This window comes from Cyprinodon tularosa, unplaced genomic scaffold (genome assembly GCF_016077235.1).
Source record: "Cyprinodon tularosa strain WSP-4 unplaced genomic scaffold, ASM1607723v1 ctg359, whole genome shotgun sequence".
Lineage (NCBI taxonomy): Eukaryota > Metazoa > Chordata > Actinopteri > Cyprinodontiformes > Cyprinodontidae > Cyprinodon > Cyprinodon tularosa.
In genome coordinates this window covers 598,810-617,201 of record NW_024039073.1, presented here as the reverse complement: position 1 = coordinate 617,201, position 18,392 = coordinate 598,810, and the positions used below count along the sequence as shown (strand labels likewise).

General features: G+C 36.9%; 2 protein-coding genes across 6 annotated transcripts in view; both read left to right on the top strand.

Moving 5' to 3' along the window:
- Positions 1 to 8,256: 8,256 nt before the first annotated feature.
- On the top strand, positions 8,257 to 14,088 carry cln8 (CLN8 transmembrane ER and ERGIC protein). The gene is made up of 3 exons (XM_038295681.1): positions 8,257 to 8,354; positions 10,287 to 10,899; positions 12,316 to 14,088. The coding sequence occupies exons 2-3, from the start codon at positions 10,360 to 10,362 to the stop codon at positions 12,640 to 12,642; spliced, it is 867 nt and encodes a 288-aa protein (XP_038151609.1). The 5' UTR covers positions 8,257 to 8,354; positions 10,287 to 10,359; the 3' UTR covers positions 12,643 to 14,088.
- A 2,716-nt stretch (positions 14,089 to 16,804) lies between these two features.
- Positions 16,805 to 18,392, top strand: part of arhgef10 (Rho guanine nucleotide exchange factor (GEF) 10) — a 71,424-nt gene continuing 69,836 nt past the window's right edge. For 2 of the 5 annotated variants that reach the window (XM_038295675.1, XM_038295678.1), the window contains exon 1: positions 16,835 to 17,122. The gene's annotated coding sequence lies outside the window, so the exon portion shown is untranslated. Of the gene's footprint in view, positions 17,123 to 18,392 lie in introns of all 5 variants that reach the window. The other 3 variants (XM_038295676.1, XM_038295677.1, XM_038295679.1) reach the window with 3 other exon arrangements.

The window sequence follows — 18,392 nt, the reverse complement described above, 5'->3', positions numbered from 1 at the left end:
TTCTACGTCGATAAATTGTCCAGAATTTGTAGTTGGGAACAGATTGAAATGGTTATATGTGCCTTATGGTGAGAAGAGGGTTTAATAGTATTAAAAAATTGTTTAAGTTCAGTTAAATAAACATTAAAGTCTGGCTTTTTTTTTTTTTTTTTTTTTTACTTTAAATTTATGCAAAAAAAAATATAGCAAAGATAATTAACAGATTGACAAGGAAAGGTTAGGGAAACATTTTAGTTTGCAGCTGAAAACCCAATAGGATCTTTTCCCAACAAAGTTGAAAATCTTTTAAAATATTTGAATCAACATAGTTACAAATGTGTTGTCAGAAAGTCTTTGAGTATGGACACAACCAAAACAAATGTGTTACAGATTGTGGAAGAATGTCACAAAAAGTGCAGTTCACAGTAATCAGATTTGAATTTTTTAAGATAGTCTTTGGCAAAATAAATCCTTCCTTCCATTCAATAAAAACCAGCTGATATCCAAACACTGCTTTGTTAACAAAACTGATTAAAACCTCTGTGTCATGATGGGTTGTGTTACTAGCCCAAATGCAGAACACACACAGAGGCAGAGGGAAAGTCCAAAGGTTTATTGAACACAGACTGGGTTCTTCCTGGAGGGCAGAGAGGACAAAAACAGGTTAGGTTCAGGTTATCAGGGAGTCAAGATTCAGGCAGGCAGGTTGGCTCAGGCTTGCTAACCATAACTGGCAAACAATCTGGCAAGGAGTGAAGTTCTCCTCCAGCTTAAGTAGTTCCTCTTGATGAGCAGATGGGGAACAGCTGTTGCAGGTGAGCACAAGCTCTCAGAAAGGGATCCACAGCGCCCTCTGGTGGGCAAACGTCTGGATCCCAACACTCGGTTCATTTCTGTCCTACACTGTTTTCTGTGAAAGCTCTCCCCAAGCAAAGACAAGAGAAAAGAAAAGAACATTTTCTTTTGTGTAAAGAAAGCAATGGTACATTTAGAAAATAAACAAGAACCATGTTCCAGCCTGTCGGTCATTTAGCTGCTTGCTAACTTACAGCCTTAGTTGTTGATTGGGATTTTAACACGAAAAAATGTTTAAAAAATACTACAGTATAACACAAAAAAAGAGAAATGCACACAGTTACACTCAAACAAAACAAATTTAAAATAACATAAATGCAAGGAACAAATATACAGACAAAGATGAACTTAAGTCTTTAAGGATTTTGCAAGCCATTGTTTCTCCTGGTAGAGCAAAGCTCTTGTCTGATTTATTTGTATTACTGATAGAACCAGCAGTACTAACATAAGGAAAAGAGTGTACCACATCACAGGTCTTAAATTGGACCTTATGGTGCACCTTTTTTCAAAGGCTGATTATGCATTTAGATGTAACGCATTCTTATGGCTGTTTAAATGGGTTTACAGTCTGACGGTCAACTTAGGCTAAATCTGTAGAGGATATATAGGAAATAAACAGATCCAACTTTTTTTGCATTTTCTTAGGTGAAGGTGAAAATAAACCAGCCATTATTATCCAATACAAATATAATTCAATTCAGTTTATTTATATAGCGCCAATTCACAACACATGTCATCTCAAGGCACTTTACAGCGTAGTGTATGAACCATCATTGCATTTGAAGCTATTATAAATACTGACTCAGAATTTAGAGATTTATATTGTTCCTCCTGCACCTCTAAAATGAATACACTCATGTGCAACCTGCTTTTCCTGGCTGTACAAACCTCTTAAATAAGGCTTTCTGTAAAAGCATCAAACCCATTTTTCCCTAAGTGATTTTTTTATTTTTTTTTTACTGAACGGACTGAATTCTTCATGGTATAAATCAAACAACTAAATTTGCGTACAGGCTATTTTACTGTGAATAATAATCACACATCTCGGATACAGAGTGCTAATTTATGTCAGGGAAACAAAAATCAAAAAAAGAAAAAGAAGCACCACGGGAACCAGAGGAACCCTTTATATGATTGAACAAAACATTTGAGCTAAGCCCTTTGTTAGAAATGACATCTAAAAAGTAATCACATTACCAGCTCATCAAAGTCTGCTGCAAATGGAGGTTTCTGAAAATGCACTGCAGACTGCACTCTGAATAACTAAGTTGAAACGGACAAATATAGCACAGTGGAAAAAACAGACTTGCCACTTGGTATTGCTTATTTTCCCAGTTGATATTTTTAAATCATCAAACACATGAAGACAATAAAGAATATAGCCTAAGTTAATGCAAAAAATTTTGCAAAAATTATTTTAAGAGTCTAAAAAGAACTAATCAGAACCAAATATGAAACTTTAATCTAACCTAAAGATGAAATTCAATTTCAATTCAATTCAATTCAGTTTATTTCTATAGCACCAATTCACAATACATGTCATCTCAAGGCACTTCAAACTTCAAAGTTTTCAATATAAGGAAAACCAGTTAGTTGCAGCGACTTATCTACTTGAAGGCAATCCCTCACACTGAACATGCTTGTAGTGACAGTGGAGAGGAAAAACTGCCTTTTAACAGGAAAAAACCTTCAGCAGAACCAGGCTCAGTTTGAGCGGCCATCTGCTGAGGCCAACTGGGGTTCAAGGAGCTAGAAGCAGAGATACAAAAAGAAGCAGAGATACAAAAGTCAACTGTCCAATCATTCCTTTAATTTGATAATCTTATTTTTTTAATAAAGCTATGTTTTATTTCATTAACTACAGCTGGATCTGTTTATCTCACATCGCGAATCAAGAAATCACATAAATAGAAGATTTCTGATCACTTTAATTAGTGTGCCAGAGAACATTAGCAGTACTGCAGTCTTTACTTGCTTCATGTCAGTGAATTATTCATTTAAAAAAGAGACTGGTCAAAATAAAAGGATCTAAGGAAGTGTTCCAAGGTGAAAAGCAACATTAATCTGAAACAACCCAGAGCTTTATTAATCATGTGTCAGCGTAAGATTGGAGGTTGGTTGAGGACCCAAATGCAGAGAGGAGGGAGGAGGAGATGAGTTCTTGCAGGTTTTATGAAGAAACGGAAAACAGAAACAAAATCCAGGAATCAAACCCTAAAAAAAAACAGGAGACGTCAGACGAAAACACACATGGGGAGCCAAGTAACAACAAGGACACAGCACTGAAGAACTGTACAGGGAAAGTGTTATATTGAAGGCACCATAAGGCCCTTAATATATTAGTAATATGGGTGACAGAACAAAAACTGGGGTAATCAGCTGATATGGAGCAGGTGTGGATGGAAGAGACTAGAAGTGAGCGAGGGAAAAGGAGACAGGCACAATGGGGCAACAGAGAGTAACTTAAGACTGCTTAAATATAACAAAAAATGGAAAATAAACCAAAGATCACAAGACACAATAACTGAAAACTAAAAGGGGAGAACCATGATAGTCTTTGTCATTCAAACATTTAGGCGTCAGTCAATTTAAAAGATTCTAGAAGGAACAGTCAGCCAATAGTCTTCCACAGTGATATAAGATTATTTTTTTCCCCTTTAAAAAAGCATTATTTTAAAGCATTATATTATACTTAGTTTGGTTAACTCTGGATATTTAAGGTTGTTGATGATCTAAAAAATAACATTGTGAAAAAAGGTTTAAACACAATAAATCTCTAAGGGTCTTTTTAAGTTTAGTGGTGCAAAATTACCTTTTGTTCATACCCCATTTTCAGGAAACTTTTAGAGTATAAATCTGTATTTCTGAGTACATCTATATGTTTGATGCCAGGCTGTTGGCAGAGCCGACTCGCCCCCTGTTGTTGCCAGAGTGGCAGACAGTAAGAGGTAGAGACAGACTCGGCCTGACATATGCTGGCTTAAAGGAGACGACAGCTCTTGCACTGAGCCCCAAACTGCTGGTGCTGTACGCAGCGTGTAGCTGCAAGGCTGTTCAGTGAGAATGGCAAGACGTTGCACTGGGTAATTTTCAGCCTCACTTTGACGAAGCAAAGCAGCTTATGTAAGATTTGACTTCCTTAGTGAGATCAAGCAAATACCCTCCAAGGTCCTTTACAGCATGTGTTGATAAATGTGCTGCTTAATAGCAGCCCGCACTGTAAAACTAAGCATCAGCACCACATATATTGGCCTTTGTCAGTTTCTCCTAGGCTGCGTCGAAGCCTGTCAGTGAAGTCGAGGATGCAAAAGTAGCAGGACTGAGAAGATGTGTTGCATACACATGACCTGCAGTTAGTTCACAGCATGGACTCCTGCTCCTCCAAGTAGCACTAACTGCAACAAGATCATTTATCTAGACAGTCTATAGCTGTACAGCTCTGAGTAGCAAAGCCAGATCAGCACCAGAACTCACAATGCAGTAAATTAGAGCAATAGGTGTGCAGAAATCAGCACTGTACCTATAACTAAAAATTATCTGCAATCATGTGAAGAAATTAGGAAACCCTGTTAAATACTTGGTTTAACATGAAGAAATTAATTTTTTTTTTTACTGCCTAAAAAGAAAATAAGTTATCATCATGTTCATATGATGATAACTTACATACTTCTACAGATTATGAGATCGATCTGAGGAAAGTTTGACCCACTCCTCACTTTCATTTCGGATATTTTTAAGAGGTTCATGCATGAACCGGATGTTTCAGATCACCCTGCAGCATTTGAGTGAGATCAGGATGTGACCTTTTAATTGGCCACTGTGGACTCATTTGGCAGATTTAATTGTATGTTTGTGACCATCGTCACGTTGCAGCATCCGGTTCTGCTTTAGCCTGAATTTCTTTTTAACAGATTAACTCACATTTTCCTCAGTGAATCAAGTGATTCTGCCTGCAGCAAAGTAAACCATGACACATCGACCCTCATGCTTTGTAATGTAGTTAGTACAACATTTTGTTTTTTGGTTTTTTGGGTCTGGATTAAAATGTTCAGTTTTCAACTCCTTTGGTCACAAACACAGAGCCAGAAATCTCAGTCTTTCTTTATGTTATTTCTTTCAAGTTTTACTCTCGAAAACTTTCTGTTTGCACACCTTTTATGAATGTTAAAGTTAAAAATTCTCTTTGTGTTTGCACAAGTATGCATGTTATTATCAGCAGTACAAAGACCCTGCTGTAGGTCTAGTGCAGACAATGTAGAGGCTTTTTTAGAGCAGCTGTTTTGCCGGTTCTCTAACAGACGATTTAACATACTTTGAATGGTTGGTTTCAAATTTTCTTGGGAACTCTAGTAATCCCTTATCAGCCTCATATGCTGCCTCAGTCCTCTGTCTGCAGTCCGGTAGGTGCTGTAGCTAAGCTCAGCAATCTACACCTAAATAAATGTATTAGATTCAAGTAGAACGGCCCTCATTCACTTCATATGATATACAGTAGAAGCCATTCAAGATTTCCCCACTTTCCTTGATGGCCCCTTGGCTGGTCCCCTGCAATACCTTTTTAAGCATCAATCTTTGTACAAAAATATTCTTTCTATCATGATTTGTTGACATTAAGATCTAAAGAGAAGCATTATCTCCTGGCCAGACCCTGTAATTCAGTGAAAAGGTGGAGTCAGAGCAAAAAATGCAGGCTGAGAAGGCCAGTGGTTGGAAGTTGGAGGGATTTTGCTGCCATTCGGCTGGCATTTCACTGGGAAGGGCCATTTTGAATGGCTGCTACTCTAATTTACATTTAAAATGGAAATAATTATAGGATTTTCCCAATTAGTATGCATTAGATGTTTTCATTTGCTTCATTTTAATGGTTTAAATTACTAAGCCTGTGTTGTTGAAACTGCTATAGAAAAACACAAAGGTTTGCAGAGGGTGTCCTGATTTTTCAATATGACTGTATATACATATTATTTAAAACATCTCTGTCATATCTTTCTCCAACTCTTGCATAGCAACTGCTGCAGCCGCAGGGTCAAGTTTATCTCTAAGAGTGAATAATTCTTTCTTCCATAAAAAGAGGTTTTTCTTCTTTCTCTTCATTATTAACAGTCTCTTTCATGAGGAGCTACAAGGCCACCTCCTACAAACAGACTCTCTGTCCCCTTGAAGCTCCTTTTGAAGGGTTTTCTATGATGGATCTAGTTGGATGACGTAGATTCAGGGATCATTATGTGCCCTGGAGGAACCATTTCTTAAGAATGCAGCTGCAGTTTTTGTTTCCTTTTTAATCCTTTTCTTCTGCTCCAACTTCAGAAAAATGATGAAGAAACAAAAAAGTCATGCTGTTAACAGCCAGTGCCATCATGTATGACTATTTCTCACATCACTTTGAATTACATTTATAAATATTAGACGAAATGAAGGAACTGCTCCTTGTTTCATATTGTACATTTCTGCTTGTATCTTGCCTTCTGTGGCCCCACATCTATGTCTTTAACTCTATACCACATGAAATTCTTTAAGGGGACTTCTTTTGTGTCACAGCTGCTAAAAGAACATTACCAATAATACACAGACATAGACCAATAAAACACTTCCTTTTAAGGAAGTGAGATAACACTATGATTACTAGATGAAAAAAGTAGTTGTTTAGCTTAATGGTTTTATTTTCTTGTGTATCAGATCTATAGTAAAGATGAATATAATGCAAAGTATTCATTATTTGTAAAGAAATATATATCTATATAGATATATATGGATATAAATACATAAATAATATATGTTTCTTTGAAAGAAAACTTTTTTTCTGCTTTTTCCTGTCCTTGTTTCTTTTTATTTTTATTTTCTTATTTTATAAGCAGATACAGTGGCATGTAATACACTGATTTTTAATGTATTTATTTATTTGTGTTTCAGGATTATTGCACTGTCCAGCAGATTAATTTTTTTGTTTGTTTTAAGACAAATGCATTTCTCCTAATGGATGATTTCTGTGCAACATATTCCAAAGTTCAGGCCTTTCCTTTGAACTATTTCAGTTAAACATACAGTATGCATCTTCCTTTTTTCTTTCTAAACAAACAACTTAAAGGTTTCCCCAGAATATTTTCCCAGTTTTGTTGTTGCTTTGGGCATCTACTGTAAATTGTTCTGCAATTAAATTTTTGAAGAAAAGTCTTGACAATTTTGTCTGAGTTTTGTCCTTCTGTCTTTAAATACTTTGCAAAAGTAAACAAAATATTCATAAACTTTTCTCCATTTTCACATGGTAACCACAGAGTTTTAATCATTTTACTGTGAATTTGTTTGATATGTAAAAAAAAAAATCTCTAATAGCTCATGGTCAACTAAATTTGATAGAGACCATCTTTGAAATAAATTGCAATAATAGCATTACCACTTGTTACCAGCTAGATTTAGAACTGGATTCGGCCTTTCTTGTACACATAATCTACGCTCCAGTATAGGCCAATCCATTGTCACTGTAAGCGTGGTGCTGCAAGAATATAAGCCGCATCCTTAACTTCAACTTTGGCAAAGTCAGCTACTGTAACTGTAAAATTTTCTCAGAATCTTATTTCATTAATTTCAATATAAGTTCAGCATATAAAGCTCCAGTGAGTAAAACCATGTTAACAAAGACTGGAAGACATTTTAGAACATAAGTATATTATTGGTTTAAAAATGGGTGTATGGTACATTTCTATAAATATTCAAAAGTGTATATAGATTCACGTACTTACATAAAATGGTAGTATGTATTTTATTAACAAATATTTTCTGCTATAAACTGAAGCAAGATTTTTTTGTTGGTGCCCATGTTAAATGAGTAAATATTATGCTATATTAATTTCCCTTTTACAGTTTAAATTAATCAAATGTGAAGTGTAAAACTATTAATATATAACAGTTAACAACTTAATAATTCCTTTTGATTTTACCGCTGTTCTTTTTTAATTTTATAGAGCGTGACCTCTGGTATTTTTCAGAATATTACTGACAAGTAGAGAAAAGTTTAAAGATTTAATACATCCATAAAAGGTCTGTTTAAATCATCTGTTATGCATATGAAGATGTACTCGGAAAATTGTTTATATACTGAATACCGTGGTTCTTTTGATCATGATAAAAAAAAAAAATTGTGGAAATCCTTCTCTATAAACCACAGATCAGAAATGTACAAAGCAACGCTGCCCCCTGCTGGACAAATGTAGCCGGGAGACAGCAGAGACTGGTACAGGTAAAGTAAAATAGATCCATAAAAAATTAAACTTCTATTGACGCCAATGTTTCCACTAAGTTAGTTTTCCCTTTTATTTCCTCACTTTTTTCTTTTTTTTTTTTCTTTTTTTTTTTTTTTTTTGAAACGACAGTAGACCGAAATAGCAACGACGTTGTTTCGAGGCGTAACTTCCGGTTTACGGGTCACGTGATTAAATTGGAATCTCATGATGCGAGACTTCCTGTTTTAGCCCCGATTAGAGATCTGCTGTTATTTCTGTGATGTGCTGGCCACTGGTTTAAGGGTAAGTTAAAAAAAATCCATAAAATTATCGGTAACAGCAGCTAGGTTGTCTTTACTGACATATTGGTTGCTCTTTGGTCAAACTGGGCGCATAATTAGCCTGACTCTTCTCTACAGTTAGCAGGTAAAGTTATGTTTCTCATTTTATAGGTAATTTAGAAATCTTGCAACTTGTCTGGATGTTGGAATAATCCACAATTATGCATGCAGTTAAAGATAAACACAAACAATAAGTGTTAAGATTATTCCAGGTGTGCTGTGGTTAGAACTTTTATAGTATTTACAGTTGTCATATCTGAATTTGATTATCTCATGCAATAAAAAATATGTTTAACAAATAATTTTTTTAAAGACGAATTTCATGGGGCGGGGGAGGGGGGGGGTTGTATTTTATTGCTACTCTAACATAAAAAATAGAATTTTCTAAACAGGCAGTTAGCAATATGAAAGCTGGGCAGAATAATCCTAAAGTAATTGCATAAATAAAACACTTTCATTATCTGTGAAACCTTTATAACAGCTCGTATAACTTCAGATAAGACGTGTCATGTCTTTATTGTCACATGGTGAGGGAGATCATGTGTGATTAAACATTTGTTTTGTTTTTCTTTTTTTTACCTTCTTTGCCTCAGGGAAATTTATATGGTTTATACCAACAAAGTAAAAAAAAAAAAAAATTCTACTGGACTTTGTTTTCCAAGTTTGAAGACGTTTGGCTTCCCATTCGGGAAGGTTTCTCAATTTTAAATGTCTGGGTTAGAGTTACACAAATCATCTCAAGGCACATTATAGTTCAACTAGATCATACAGTCAAACTGATTCAGTTTTCTATCTAAGGAAAACCATTTGATTGCATTGACTCATTGACTCTCCAACAATCCCTCACACTGAGCATGCTTGTAGCAACAGTGGAGAGGAAAAACTCCCGTTTAACAGGAAGAAACCTCCAGCAGAAACAGGCCGACTGGGGTTCAAGGAGACAGAAGCAGAGATACAAAAAGCAACTGTAAAAGGCGGCACCGTCCAGGAAACACACAGCCAGGCAGACGAGCTCTGAGCCAACTCCCATGTCAGAGGATCAAGAGAGCACATCCAGCCAGTCACATTCAGAGAAACAGGACTGCACTGGAAAAATCCCAGGCTTATATAGTGGCACAAACAAAAGCCTTGTTATGGCTTAGAAAACATGCAAATTGAACCAAAAACACCAGTTCACTCCTTAGTAATGGGGAGTCGTTGAGCTCGTTTTTAGCCTGCAAAAAGTTATACTGGTCTATGGCTCTGAAAAGGGAGTTGTTAGGGTTATTGTTGGCCTGGCTGACGAGGCAAGATGTTTTTGTCTCCTGCTTGGCCATGATGTTTGAGATGATAGAGGGAAGGAATCAACTCAGCTTAGGTGGAGTGGTGGCCTATTGGTTGGGGCATAGGGCTTGGAACCTGGGGTTGTGAGTTTGAAACCCACTGCCACTCTGGGTCTCTGGGCAAGACCTTTAACCTTCCGATAGCTTCCCACAGTGGCAGCCCATTGCTCCCCAAAGGGGATGGGTTAAATGCAGAGAATTAATTTCTCCATTTTGAGATCAATAAAGTTGAATTTATTTATTTATTTTTTATTTTATTAACTCTATAGCTGTGTTGTAGATTTATAGTTAGAAAAAAACAACCTACATCATTTAGACAGGTTAAACTCAGACAGAATTACTCCACTCTAAATAGATTCTGTAACATATGGTTTATGATTTTTCTGCAAGTAAAAACTAAAAAAGAACAGATAAAAAAGTATATTTACAGTTTAGGTGAAGAACTGAAAGAAATGCTGAGGAAAACAGGTAACATCTTTGAATTCTTAATAAGTTTTCTTTATTACATCTCTTATGCTAACATGACTGGACACTCTTTATCAGTTTTTAACATTTTTTCATGTATCCTACAGCATGCAGGAGTCAGTTCAATCCTCCACCTCCAGCTGATCCTCTCTGGCTGAAGCTCATCGTCCTTCCATCACCATGTCTGCTGAAGTGCAGACTCCTCCTCTATCCCGACCCAGCCCTGAGTGCTTTTCCTGGGATTATCGTTTCCAGCTCATCGGTCTCGGCTTTGGCTTCTACACAGCTGTATTTGTCCTCTCCCACCTCCTGTCACTGGCTTTGTGCCGCACCTATAATGCTCTTTCAGCCAAGGAGAAGGTCTTCTGGAACTTGGCAGCCACTCGTGCAGCATTCGGCATTCAGAGCACAGTGGCAGGACTTCGGGCTCTGACTGAGGAGTCCGCCCTAAACAATGACAAAGTGAGGGGTCAGGAGGATTGGTCCTGGTTTCACGTCCTCACAGCTACAGGCTTTTTTGTGTTTGAAAACGTGGCACTCCACACATCTAGTGTGGTGTTCCAGTCATTCGACCTGCCCTTGGCCACCCATCATTTCTTCGCCCTGTCGGGCTTTGCAGGCGCCGTAGTGTTTGATTCTCAGGGACACTTCCTGGCCATGGTTACTCTCCTACTGGAGATGAGTACGCCTTTTACCTGCATCTCCTGGATGTTGCTGAAGGTAAGGGCCTTATGGTGTCTTCATGTCAAATTAAGCATTTCCCAGAGGATTTCTTTGACATATCCTTTTTAATTTATAGTCTAAGCAGGGTTGCGTTTAAGATTCTTACTTTTCAATAGCAAATAATGTTCAACAGCCCTTTAAATAACCAAAAGTCCAAGCAGAGATGGCAGATAAGAAGCTGATTTTGAGGGAAGCGGTGCAGCAGCCAACAGGCTAATTAAACTCATTAATCCAGCAGAGACGACTTGAAGATGGAAACATGTCTACTAAAAATATCACGGTAGCAGAGTTAAAGATTTAAAATTCAATTTGTTAAAACGTTATCTATTTGATTTTGATGTAATTCTTTATGATGTTTCATTAGTGCTGGTGAAAATTCCCAGTCATCCAGGTCAGTCATTCCAATAAAGTTTAAAAAAAACAATCCACTGGAGTTTGTGTCCAAGTTTGAAGACGTTTTGCTTCCCATCCAGGAAGCTTTTTCAATTCAAAATGTCAGAAATAGAAGGATCTGTTCATCTGGCAAATTGCATGTTTTCTAAGCCATAACAAGTCTTTTTTTTTTTTTTTTTGGTCCACTCTATAAAGCCTCAAACTTGACACCATTTCTGACCTTTTCATTTGAAAAAGCTTCCTGGATGGGAAGCGAAACTTGAAAACAAAGTCCAGTGGATTGTTTTTTAACTTTTGGAAGTTTTTTTTTTAGAATTTTTCATATATGCATTTTATGCTACTCTAAATTTTTATTTATTTATTTAAATAAAACCTTTTTTTCCCCAAAAATCTTACGGTCAAATAAACAATAAAGTTCTTGTTTTATGCGTGTCTGCTGATAATGTTTTACCTTTTATAAACACTGTAATAACTTGATATTAGCTGTATAATTAGTCAGGCTTCCTGCTTAGAGCAAACATGCTGCCTAAAGTTGGCCAGATAGTTTGGAAATGCCCGTTTAAGTCAGCTGACCAGCAGTTTGTTGAAACATTTGAGAGATGGCCAGTTTTTACGTTTTAGAAAAAAACTGAGTCACTTGCATTTTCACTCAGAGCTCTTTAAATAGAATAGAAAATCCCTTTATTGGACTTTAAAGGGTGTTTCTTACCCTCAACATCAGTCTGACTCACTTGTGTGTGCAGCCTTTTTTTTTTGCATGTCACACGGCTAGTTGCTGCTCTTCTGTTGTCACCTCATTTCAAAATGTCTTGCTGTATCACCAAGTCTCATTTCCCATTCAGTCTTCTTTCATGTGATTCTAAAAGCATGAAATTCACCCTCAGAAAAAGGAAGCTCTGTTTATTAAATGTGTGCTGCTGCCTAAACTCTTTCTGTTCCTTTTCATGACGTATTTCTGTTTTCATTGAGGCGATGAGGGTTAACGGTTGTGTTTTCTTTCTCTCCCCCCTCCTGTGAAAGGCCGGCTGGGCTCGCACTCTCTTCTGGAGAGCCAACCAGTGGGTGATGATCCACATGTTCCACTGCCGCATGGTGCTTACTTATTACATGTGGTGGGTGACGGTGACCCACTGGGATGGGATTAACACCCACGTGGCGCTTTCCCAAAGGCTGATCTTCTTCTCGGGACTCGCTCTGCTCACGTTCATCATCAACCCCATCTGGACGCACAAGAAGACCATGCAGCTGCTGAATCCCGTCGACTGGAACTTTGGGAACAAACCGGCGCCGGTTAATGGCACCGTGGGAGATCATTCTGCGGTTTCTACGAAACCTCATGAAAGCTAAAAAGCATTTGAAAGGTCCAACCCTGTCTACCTTTTGCTACTTTTCTTATCCACTTCTTTTAAGTTTAAGATGAACACCTATGGAAACGTGAAGAGCACATTTGGTATGTGGGATATGATGATGTGTTCTCCAGGTCTGGGATGCATCAGGGGTTTTTTTTGTTTGTTTTTGGTACTTGTGTTTCTTCCAGCCTGTTTGGTTTAAAAAGTTGGTTCTTCTTTTTTTTTTTTGTTAAGCATAGTTGTCTCATATCTGGCTTAATGTGTTTTATTTCTTCACAAAATGCATAACAGGAGTTTTGGCTAACTTGTTTAACTGCAGCAATGTAAGGTTTTAAATTCACATTTTTAATATCTTCTATTGAACATTTAGAGAATTAAATTTTATTTCTTATACATGCCCGATGCTCTCTGTGTGAGGGAGATGTGAAAATGGACTGTTTCCCCTCTCACTAATGAATTAACTCTGCCCTTATCGCACACATGACATGGCTTTGTGTTTAAATTGAGGAAATTGGCTCATTTATTGGATTCGTTTAAACCTTAGTGGGCAAATTGGTTCGCAGTGGTCTCAGAGTAAAAGTCTTCCCATGTCAGATCGGTCACCAGCATCACTCAGAAAGCATTTCTCCTTCATTGGAGGAAGAAAGCCTCAGTATTGTTTCTTTCACAAAGGCCCTACTGTCTGAAACGGAGATGCAATTTGACTAAAACGGTGTTAAAAACAGAACAAACTGGTTTCATTTCAACCGAGATTTATTTTAAAATTCTTTCATCTGAAGAAGCTGGGGTTTATTTAATAGGTCTTAAACATTTGTTTGCTTTATATTGCTCAGAGTTGCTGAATTGTGTTTTATTTGCTGTATGAATGGTGCCTCAACTGACATGTTTGTTTTTTTTCTTTGGGGGGGGGGTTGCCCAGCATTTACCCAGTTTTATTTTTGCAAATTGAAATTTGGTCTAAAAATATCCTCTAAATCCCACTGCTAGAACTTCTTGCTCTGGTTATTGAAATGTCAGAACAATTGCACAACACAGGAAAACATGTAATTACAGCTTTTTTTTATTTTTCTAAACTGAATTTAACATTCTGTTCGACTTAGCTCTTACAATCTTGATTACTATTATTAATAACAAATGTAAAAATAAAAGCAATGAATGTCTCTTGGAGAGTCAAAATTATTAAGTTATTTGTAATCAGGGCTCCAGTCTATGGCACCGCAAATTTAAAATCTATCAAAAGTGTATTTAAATAGTTTTATCTATCATACAAAAAATTGAGCTTTAAATGTCTGACATTGTGTTATTTCTTTAGGAATAACTTGTGGAACTAAAGGAAGTCTTGTGGGTTCAGTTCTGCTTTTTCAACTTTAGCAGCACTGTGTGTTGGTGAACTCTGGGCAATGCAATAATGTTGGGTTTGAAATAAAAAAGGATTTATGATACATATTTGTCTTTGTTGTTATTTTTCTGTTACAGTGAAGCAACTGTGGCTCAAAGCGAAGAATCTTCACTTAGGAATCCCAAAGTCGTAGGTTTAAATCCAGGTTCCTCCTGCCCCATGCTGATGTGCCTCTAAGCAAGGCTCTCAATCCCAGCTACCTTCTGATATATGCCTGTAGGGGAATGGGCGTGCAGCTGGAAGAATGCGGCTGTGTTTTTTTAAGTGTCCTGCATATTTTAGATGTTTCTCTGCTTCAACACGCAGATGATTGCACTCCAGCAAAGCCTTCCAATCTGCTAACAATTGATATCAGGTGTGTGAAAGCTGGGAATCATCCAAGACATGCAGGGCAGGTTGCCCTGAGGAACAGGGTTGAAAGCACTGTTAGAGAAGTGGTAGGATCAAGATGCATCTTTACAACTCCAACACTAGGTGGCACTATAGGAGCTATGTAACTACTGTTTATTTAGTTTTAAAACAACTCATCTTTTTTAGGATTTTAAACTATAAACATTAATGTGGCCTGTGGCTCTGCTGTGGTGTCGCATAAGGCCAGGTTGCTTTAAAAGGTTTATTATCTTGACTTGCTTCATTCTGTCTGATGTTCAGGCTGGATGAATTTACAGACCAATCAAGCTCAGTGATCCAAAGGTCATTATAGTAGATATTGCTTCTGTTGGCAGTGTGGGCGGGTCCCAATTCCTTCTGGAAATGTAAGCAATCATTTCCGTAAAACCTGTCTGCAGAAACAAGGATCAGGTGCTCATGGTTTGGAGCTGCTGTCACTTTGGAAATGACTAAATACCCATCTTTGCATGTGGACCTGGTGCCTCTACGCTGGTTTTACTGACTTTGGAACCTTGGTTTCTAAATTAAACTGAATTTGCTTTCATCTGTTTAAAAAAAAAAGGACTTTGGTCCATTAAGTAAAAAAAATCTATTTCCTTTTCTTTATAGCTGAGATAAAGTTCCTCTGACCTCATCAATGGTTCTGGAATGGCTTTATTCTAACAGCTGTAGCTCCTGTTCCTGAGAGAGGTGGGTAGTAACTAGTTATATTTACTCAGTTATATTTATTGGAGTAACTTTTTGAAAAAAAGAAAATGTGATTTTAAAAGTATTTTTACTGTATTGGGCTTTTTACTTGAGTAACCTCACTTATGAAAACAAGCTTGGTTTCATACTCAAGTCTTATTGGTTGAATGTTATTTTCCATCTGCTTTGTCAATTAGAGGTTGAGGTAATGTTAAAGTATACAGTGTACTATAATTTAACCCTTCTGTAACTGTTGATTTCTCCATTTTTATTAATGAAAACATTTTCAAAAGGCCTAGTGGTTATTTTACCTATTTTTTATGGTGTAATGTACTGTATGTTATGTTATTTATCTTATTCATTGAAACACCAACGATTTCATATCACTAATATTTTGTTCAATGTTTACATCATTTTGTAAAATACTAAATCATGTTATGATAATACATACTAAATAGATCAGTTACTACTTAATCTGCCTTCTTACCAAGTACTTTTTTACTCACTTGAATCATTTCTTTAAGGGCTTCTTTTACTTGAGTAAAAGGCCCTTGACCCTCCCGCTCCAGTCCACTCAGCTTTGTTTTCAATCATCTCAAGGCTAGAAGAATCAGAGTTAGTTGTGCTGCATTTTGCTGCCACAGTTTTTCATTCAACTCACCTTTCTATCTGCATGTATTGTATACTGTATGTATGTTACCTCAACTCAACTTTATTTTACCTCAACCTCTAATTTAGTCTGAGTATTTCCAATGACCTGTTAGAGTGTATTAGACTTAGACAGACTTTGTAATTTTGTACATACAGAGTGCATACAAAAAGAAATTTCGTTCAGTACAGCTCTCAAGACATATTCATTTTTTAAAGTGCAGCAGTGATAAGTGTAATCATACGAGTGTATATTAGTTACAGTTTCCAACATTTAGGGTTTTTTTATAACCCCATTTTATACAACATTCAGCAGTCTAATAGCGATGGGAAAGACGCTGATATGGTATATGGCACAACAGTTAAAAAACTTTTTAATAAAAACTTTATGTGCCTAAAGTCATAATAATCTAATTTTGTAAGATGGTGAATATAAATTTAATGTTTTTATCTAATGTTAGATTATTCTGAAATTAAATTCCAATGTTGCTGATTTCAAAATGTAAAGAGTTTAAGTAGAAAACGACCATGAAGTGCCAACTTTTAATTCCTTATTTAAAGCATTTTTAAATTTACAGAAGGGGATTAGGGTCACTGAAAAAAATTAAAAAAGTTAATATATTTTTAAATTTGATTTCAGTTTGATAACGGAAAAAAGTCAGAGTTCTGAGAAAAAAGTCTGAATTCAGAGATTAAAGTCAGAATTCTGATATTAAAGTCAGAATTAAAAAAAAAAAGTCTGAATTCTGAGAAAAAAAAGTCAGAATTTTGAGAAAAAAGTCAGAATTCTGAGATTAACGTCAGAATTTTGAGAAAAAAGTCAGAATTCAGAGGCAAAAGTCAGGATTTTGAAAAAAAAAGTCAGAATTCTGAAATTAAACTCAGAATTGTGAGAAAAAGGTCAGAATTCTGACTTTTTTTAAATTTTAAACTGAAAAAAATATTTATAAATCAGTCTCCTTTTTTTCAGTGGCCCAAATCCTCATCCGTATAAACCTCCTTTAATAAATTACAAAAACAAAGTAAAATGCTTTTGGCTTTACATCTTCTGTCCACTGGAGATCTGATGTCAAGTGGGAGCTGCGGGAAAGGGCCTTGGAATGTTGATTGACGTGTCAGCGATCCAATCACGGCTCGCCTCACATCACCCCTCCACCAATCAGCTGCCAGCTGGAGGTAAGGGCTTTTCATGGACAGAATCTGCTGCTAACATCGGGAAGAGCCGAAAAGAGGGACGAAAACCGGATGATTTGACACCGAAGCGAGTTGCCAGCCTGTAATTTATTCCGTTGAAAACGTTTCTTTATTACCGTGGAGTTAAACGGGAATTGGACAATGGGAAAGCAATAAAGTGGTGAGTTGGAGACATTTTTCTAACTTTCAAATAAAGTTTAAGAAGCCTCTCGTCTCGTACTTGTTGTTTTAGTATTTAACCACAGGTAATAACGGGATTAAAATGTTTATTTAGCTTGAAATAAGTCTCTTAATTCATCTATGGGTGTGCAATATTGGGACATGGATGTAACGTGGCGTTTCAGTTAACATTGTGATGTTGCCAAACTGTCAGCCTACAGCATAATTCAGACCCTCTCCATACATTCTTTAATCTGTCGGTCCTAAACAGCTCCAAAAAATTTGTATTTTATTATTATTATATTATTTATTATATTATTATGATTTAATATGGAATAACTGGCAAGTTAACTAGAGCTTTGATATGTTACAAATCCGCGAAACTGTTTATCTTAAAAACTTCAGTTGTACTTTAAAGTATGAGCTTAGCCATAAATGTTTCACCTCTTAATCAAATTTATTTATATATTTTAAAAGTTTCTTGTATTAAGTAGGCAGTCTTCCTGAGATGCAGCTCAGCTACAAATTCAAGTAGTCATGCATAGCATTCCTGAGTCAGAGAGCTGCACAGATTTTACCAACTAGAAGTTCACTCTTGAAGCTCACTGTAATGCAGCCCTTTTCTCTTAGCTTAAAACATTTCAGATTTTCTAATCCACCAGGAGATGCTTCAGATACAATTGGTATTATTGTCATTGCATGACAAGAGATAATAGCTCATTCTCTCAGCAGGGGTGGAGCTAGATGGGGAGCCAGGGGTGGCCATGGCCAACCTTAGCCAATCATTGGCCACCCCTTTAGCGACCCCTACCATTTTTTTCAGTTCTAATGTTTAAGAAACTAGGTCCTCTGCTAGGTGTAGCAGTGAACAAAAAGACATCCCGGCCCCTCCGCAGACACTCTGCTGCACCTTTCCCAAATTGTAGGTGACCGCAGACAGTGCTGCAGACAGGAGGCCGGCTTGTTTTGTTTGTATGACTGCAATTGTGGAAAACAACTCATGAAGATGGATTTGCTAGAAGAGCGAGATGCGCGAGAATACTGGGACCCTTTTTGCACCTGGATCCCCGCTCTTTTTCGCCCTCATGTCCCTCCGTTGTCGGACAAACTCGCCACGACGCCCTAGACCCACAGATTGTCCCTCTTGCGTTGTGGCGTTGAATATAACATAGCGCAGAACACGCTTCAAAATTGAGCAAAAATGAAAAAATGTCTTCATCAAGCTCACTGCGACGCACTGCTGCGGGGAGTATAAACAGCCCATTGGAACG

What these genes read in the sequence shown, in the direction of transcription:
- cln8 (XM_038295681.1), top strand. Translation starts at nt 10,360, where the DNA reads ATGTCTGCTGAAGTGCAGACTCCTCCTCTATCCCGACCCAGCCCTGAG. An exon ending in TCTCCTGGATGTTGCTGAAG is followed by an intron (nt 10,900 to 12,315) that starts GTAAGGGCCTTA and finishes CTCCTGTGAAAG; the next exon opens with GCCGGCTGGGCTCGCACTCT.